Source organism: Pongo pygmaeus, chromosome 19, assembly GCF_028885625.2.
Source record: "Pongo pygmaeus isolate AG05252 chromosome 19, NHGRI_mPonPyg2-v2.0_pri, whole genome shotgun sequence".
Taxonomy (NCBI): Eukaryota; Metazoa; Chordata; class Mammalia; order Primates; family Hominidae; genus Pongo; species Pongo pygmaeus.
The window spans coordinates 75,014,351-75,021,200 of NC_072392.2; the positions used below are offsets into that span (position 1 = coordinate 75,014,351).

Below are 6,850 nucleotides of genomic sequence, written 5' to 3' on the forward strand. Positions count from 1 at the left end.
AAGAAGAGCCAGAGATAATGGGTGAGGGAAGATAGAGAAAAACAAAGGTGCCATTTGCCCTGGGACTCTTGCCTCACCCTGCCCCATTCCCTCTAGGCAAACTAGCTGACCCACAACCACACTCATCCTGGAGCAAAAGGCAGCTGGCTAGGAGGCCAGGAAAACCGGTGCTTTGACCCAAATCTGAGTGCTGGTCCCATCTGAGGTGGGCAGAGACACTGAAACACTTTTCTGTTCTCTGACCAGTGCAGAGTACAGCTGAAATTGCAAAAGGCTAGCCTTTCTCTCCCTACAGGTTTCATCTCCCCCACACCCAGATTTACCCCTACACATACCCTTACACACCACCGGGCCAATGGGCAAGCCAGCAAGTTTACTTAGCCTCAAAAAGGGTCACACCCCCAGGTCCTGGTTAGAAGGGGAGTAGGGGAGGGGGGAGGATCACCGCAAAGCTCTTTTCTCCTCTTTTCTCCCGGACACTAGCCTCCCAACCCTGAGTATGGAGCAGACACAGGGCAGGGAAACTGACCTTTAGTACATTCCACCCGCCCCACTGAGTCATCCAGCTGCTAATTTAGAGCAAAACTCACTAAGCAAAACAGATGCCTCTCTGGGGACCACCCTGTAGTGGTCACTTCTAACTGGGGCAGACTGAGAGGAGGAGGAGGAAGAGGCAGAAACCATCCTCCATCACATGTATAGGAAAACTCATCTTGGAGTTCGAGGCTACAGTGAGCTATGATTGCACTGCTGCACTGTAGCCTGGGTGTCAGAGCAAGACCTTGTGTCTAAAAAAAGATAAAAAGAAACTCATCTCATATGAGCTCTGGGAGGTACACTGAGATTTATAACCCCATTTCTTAGATGAGGAATAAAATCTCAGAGGCGTTAGGATAACTTGCCCAAGAAGCCCACCTAATAATAAGCAAGGTTATGACCCAAGACTCGAACCCAAACCCTCTTACACCTAGGTCCCCAGAAAAATCCACACCAGCCCGAGAAAAGACCATTTTTCCAAGAGCCAGGCCCATGTGTCCTTTTCACTTCAAAGAGTCTATGATAAGAATTTCATCATCTCCCCTCCCCACCACTCTGTCCTGATACACCCATTCTCCTGTGGGTAACTCAAGGAGTGAGCTGGGGAGGGGAATGGGGGGAGGTAGGCATGGGAATTCAGGCCAAGAGCTTGGCCGGATCAGGAAAAGTCACTCCTGTCTCCCCCACCAAGGCCCAGAAACAAAGCTGTTTAATTTGCTGGGGGAGAAAAAAGTCAAGTACAAATAAAGGAGGGCAGAGTGAAGGAGTCGGCTTGTTTACATGTGCTGGAAGCTGGGTCTCCGTTCCCAGCTCAGAGAAGGCCAACATTCCAGGGGCTACGTTGCGCCCCCTCCCAATCGGCCAGGCTGGTGGGGCTTCAGGTTCTCATCCTGGCTTGGCTGCCTCTGTTGGCCTCCCAGCTAGTATCCAGCATGGCACAATGGGTGTATTCAGCCTGGTGTCTGCCTAAAGTGGGGTAGCTGGGAAGGGGCTCAGAGATGTTCCCTTTTCTGGCCTTCCCCTGGAATGACTTGAGATTCCTTCTCAGTATGAGTTTCCAGAGACGTCCCAACCAGCCCCACTGCCCCACGGTCCTCCACCCCCCACCCACTGCTCCATTTCCCAATATTTTTGACTCAGACCAGAAAAACTGGCCCTGAAATTGAATGGGTACACCCCCACCCCCCTTCCAAAGAGAGTGCAGCCCAGGGCAGATCAAGGAACACTCAGAGAGGAGGGGGCAGTGGCTGACCATCCTCAGCAATTCAGACTCCTTCCATAACACCAAGGGAAAGGAAGTCCCTGGGCTATGCCTCTCTAGAAGAAAGAAGCCTGAGACTCCCAGTAAAACAGTCCCCTGAAACTGGCACCTCCAAAACAGACACAAGACCCAACTTTGGAAAGGACAAGGGAGAGAAAACGGATCCCTGCAGCTGAGAAATCACAGTTTTCTTGAGACCCAGACCAAATTTCAGGTCCAAGAGCCCATCTCCATAGGGTCTTTGGAAGGGGGATAAGAGAGAAGACACAATGGGATGATACAGGATAGAAAACAAGATTTGCCAGTTTACCAAAACAAGAGATTTGCCACTAGAGCATTCTGGCTTAGAGAGGGGAGGTTGAGACAAGGAATGTATACAACATAATAAAAATAAGGCCTCTGCAAATTCACCAATACAGAGAAGGCAAATGGTTCACAAACCCAGGAAGTGGACTCAGTAGAGATAAATCGCAGCTTTAATGGTTCAGTGAGGTCTTCTTCTTCTTTTTTTTTTTTTTTTTTTTTTTGAGAAAGACTCTGGCTCTGTCACCCAGGCTGGAGTGCAGTGGAGTGATCTCGGCTCACTGCAACCTCAGCCTCCCAGGTTCAAGTGATTCTCCTGCTGCAGCCTCCTGAGTAGCTGGGATTACAGATGCATGCCACCACGCCCATCTAATTTTTTTGTATTTTTAGTAGAGGCGGGGTTTCACCATGTTGGTCAGGCTGGTCTCGAACTCCTGACCTCGTGATCCACCCGCCTCAGCCTCCCAAAGTGCTGGGATTTACAGGCATGAGCCACTGCGCCCGGCCTTCAGTGAAGTCTTAAAGTCTCTCTAAGGCAGTGGCTCTTAACCTCTTTGAGGTCTCAGACTCTTCTGAGACTGAAGAAAACCCCAGAAAAAGGTACACAAATCCAATTGTGCATATTGTTTCAAGGTGCTCACCTGTGACAATGATCCGATGGCCCACAGACTGACCACCAGTTAAGAACATTTGCGGCCAGGCACGGTGGCTCGTGCCTGTAATCCCAGCACGTCGGGAGGCCAAGGAGGGCGAATCACGAGGTCAGGAGTTTGAGACCAGCCTGGCCAATATGGTGAAACCCTGTTTCTACTAAAAATACAAAAATTAGCTGGGTGTGGTGGTGCACACCTGTAGTCCCAGCTACTGGGGAGGCTGAGGCAGGAGAATCGCTTGAATCCAGGAGGCGGAGGTTGCAGTGAGCCGAGATTCACCACTGCACTCCCGCCTGGCGACAGAGCAAGACTCTGTCTCAAAAAAAAAAAAAAAAAAAGAATATTTGCTCCAGTGGAATCAGCAAATACCTACAAATACCTATCTGGGTTTGGGACCTCTCCCCAGAACGTCTTAGCCTGCCTCCCCAGTAGCTGAATGTGCTGTCAAACAAGTGACAGATGACTGGGCTGAGCTTGGACTCCAGGAACTGTTACTTGGTAACAGCTAAATGTGTAAACCATTTGGGGGAAATCATGCCAAGGAACCTGAAAACACACACATACACACATTCTCTGAGGGAGGGGCCTTATGAGCTGAATGGAGTCTTTTCTGCAGACGGGTGAGTGACCCAGGATTGAGTTCACTTTTAGCAGACACTGAGAGAAGCAGCCCACACAGGAGGCTGAATGAAAGAAGCCTGTTCCCCAGAACACACCCCTGGGACACAGCCAATGGAAGGGAATCACTGGGGATGCTACTAAGGGTGCCTCTGGGAAAGACAAAAACACTCATTTGAAGGTTAGTATCTGCAGGATTGGGATTTATGTATGTATGTATTTATTTATTTATTTTTTGAGAAGACAGGCAATCCCTGGAGTAAATTCTAGAGGCAGAATTCTGTGAGTGCCCCGTACTGCGGCAGGCATAGTGTCAGAACGGGGATGGAGCCATCAGTTGCCCAGTGTCTGAGGGCTCTTCCCACTACCGCCCCCCAAGCTGTTCAGGAAGGTTTCCAAGAGGTGAAAATTACCCATTTGGGCCAATGGGACCTACCAGCTGTCCCTCACCCCACATTTTAGTTCAGCCGAGCCAGCTGAAAACACAGAGCAAAGTTAAGGGTGGAGAGGAGTAGGCTAGCTGGCCAAACTGTGCTGTGCACTTTTCCTTATCATCTCTTCCAAAATCCTCTTCCCAGGAAGACCTCCAGGGACCCCGTAACGGCAGAACTCGGCACTGCACGGTATCTGCCAAGGTTGGAGACGGCGGCAGGCGCTGGGACTGGCCCATTGCCAGGCTCGACAGGAGGGTGGCGGCAGCATCCTCCAGCCCCTTGAGGACCTTTCCCCGGCCAGACTTGGCGTCAGCTCAGGGGTGGGGTGGCACCCCGGCCATCTGTCGCTTAGGGGCTGGACTCGACGGTACCTCCAGTGCGAGGAGGATCCTCGCTGCGAGATTCCAGTCCTCGCGGCGAGACGAGGCGAGGCCTCGGGCACCCTGGGGCAGCCTGGCCCCGCGTGGCCCGCCCCGGAGGCGCGCATAGCTCGTTCTCTCTACTTGGGCGTGGAGCTCAATTTTGTCCCCACAGAACCAAGGGAAGGGCCTGAGCCCAGCCAGTGAGGAATCGGAGTGGGACCAGTCGCCACCGCTTTCTCTACTTCCCGTCCCGGCATCCGATGGGGGAACCCGGATGGAGCCAAAAGGCGGCCCGATGAGCCCGAGGAGCCTCGATAGCTGTGCCCGGGAGGGGTGAGGCGTGCCAGGAGGGGGCCCATGCAATGTGGCACAGGCAGGAGAGGCAAGGATGGCGGCAAGCCCCATGCAAACTCCCAGGAACTGGAATATGTGTGTGTCGCGCGGGGGGAGGGGAGGGGCGTCGACACGCGGCCACCGGCCGGGACCCCGGGCGAAGACTAACCTAAGGCTAAGACCCTCAAAACTTCCAAGCAGGTGCAGGGAGGGCGCGTGGGCACCGAGCCCGCGTCGGGGAAGGCGGTTCCGGGTTGGGGGACGGAGGCAGGAAGCTCCTAGGGCGGGCGGGCTCCAGCCAGCGAAAACAGCCTTCCGTGCTCACCTCTGCCGAAGTCCGTGCGCGGCGCTTCCTCCACAGGCCCGACGAACCCCGCAAAATCCGGAGCGCCCCAGCAGCCGGTAGCTTCCCGGGATCCGGCTTTTGTCCCGGCCCAGCCGGGCTTCTCCCCGCCCCCATCGGCTCGCGGCGAGAATGGCCCCGCGATTGGCTACACGCGTTCCCTAGCCTGAGCGCCAGGGCTCCTCCCAATTCGCTGCCGGCCTGGCCCCGCCCCACGAGGGCGGGCCCCGGGGCCTGCTGGTACTTGTAGTCCCGCGGGCCCGTCCACCGCCTTTTGGGAGCCCGCGGGACCGGGGCGGGGCCCCGGGTGGGGAGATGGGCCGGGCTAGGCTGGGAGGAGAACGCGCGTTGCTGGGGGTTGTGGCCTGATCGCTTGAGGGGCTGGACAGATTGCCACTCGGGGAGTTGGGGGAAGGGAGGGTGGGATTAGCCCAACTGGCTGTAACGCTGCTTTGGGACCTGGAGTACCCTTGCTCCCTCCCTTGGGAGAAACGGACGTCTTCATCTGGGCCGCACCTAATCCGATTGCTTAGACAGTCTCCTTAAGCAGCAGTGGCTGGCAGGCCGCTTTCCATTAGCACGTGGAGCCTCTCCCCTCCCTGGGCTCTCCCCACTGGGCCGATGGGGCAAGGCTGAGCCGAGGCTAACAGAGCATACTTCCCAGTGTGGGATAGGGCAGGGGCCGCGGTAAGCAAGTGGGGCTAGGAGGGTGCAGGCACAGCGCCGTCCGTCCCACTCACCTGCTCGCCTCAGCACGGATCAGGGCAGAGCTAGGAATTCAATGCGAGATTCCAGCGAAGGGCTGGAGCCATCCCAGACAGTCTCTTGCTCCCACCAACCACAGGCTTAGACACTGGAATGAATGAACTGCTGTCTCCCCTTTCTCCATTACCTGAGACAGATCGAATTTTCCAAGCCAAAAACTGGGACATCCAGTCTGACAGGTGCTGGTGAACTTGTGGGGCAGAATATGTGAAATCAGTCCTGGAAATCAGGACATGTATTTACCACTCTGACATACTGCAGCCTCCCTCCCTACCTGCACCCCAACCCTGTAGGTCCGGAGCTGCTCCCTAAGCCTAACAGCTGTCTAGCTCCAGGAAGGAGGCCAGAAGCATCCACTGACCGGCTCAAGTGAAGAGGTCAGCCCAGAATGCAGGGAAGCAGCAGGCCTGTGCCCCTGCCAAGCACTTTGGGTCATACTCACACTGCAACAGTGTTGCGACATTTGCAGACAAAATCTTCTCCAAGACCCCCTCCCCCAGTCCTGTTGCTGCCAGGAGTAAGGTAACTGAACTTGCTACCCATGCCTGAATCAAGTGTTCCCTGATGATGTCACTTTCTGGTCCCTTCCCTCCCATTAATCTTTTTGAAATAGCAGTTCCTTATCACCTCTCTTCTCTTGTCCTAAAATGGGGGTGGCCAGGCTTGGTGGCTCACACCTGTAATCCCAGCACTTTGGAAGGCCAAGGTGGGGGATCACTTGAGGTCAAGAGTTCAAGACCAACAAGGCAAAACCCCATCTCTACAAAAAATACAAAAATTAGCCAGGCATGGTGGCACACGCCTAAATCCCAGCTACTCTTGAGGTTGAGGCACGAGAATCGCTTAAACCCGGGAGGTGGAGGTACGAGAATCACTTAAACCCGGGAGGTGGAGGTTGCAGTGAGGAGAGATTGCACCACTGCACTCCAACCTGGGCGACAGAGAGAGATTCTATCTCAAAAAAAAAAAAAAAAAAAAAAAAAGATACACTCCAGGCAAGGCACGCTGTCTCATGCCTGTAATCCCAGAATTTTGGAAGGCCAAGTCAGGCAGATTGCTAGAGTCCAGAAGTTCAAGTACAGCCTGGGTAACATGGTAAGAGCCCCCACCACCACCACCAAATCTCTACAAAAAATAAAAAGACCGAGCGTGGTGATTCACACGCCTGTAATCCCAGCACTTTGGGAGGCCTAGGCGGGCAGATCACCTGAGTTCGAGGTCAGGAGTTCCAGACCAGCCTG

General features: G+C 54.4%; 1 protein-coding gene across 7 annotated transcripts in view; it reads right to left on the reverse strand.

Moving 5' to 3' along the window:
* Positions 1 to 5,025, reverse strand: part of ACLY (ATP citrate lyase) — a 52,577-nt gene extending 47,552 nt beyond the window's left edge. Inside the window, exon 1 of one of the 7 annotated variants that reach the window (XM_054457536.2) lies at positions 4,827 to 5,025. In XM_054457536.2, coding sequence (XP_054313511.2) covers positions 4,827 to 4,961 — 135 coding nt within the window. In that variant the 5' untranslated portion in view covers positions 4,962 to 5,025. Of the gene's footprint in view, positions 1 to 4,670 lie in introns of all 7 variants that reach the window. The other 6 variants (XM_054457537.2, XM_063656626.1, XM_063656628.1 and 3 more) reach the window with 6 other exon arrangements.
* Positions 5,026 to 6,850: the final 1,825 nt, after the last annotated feature.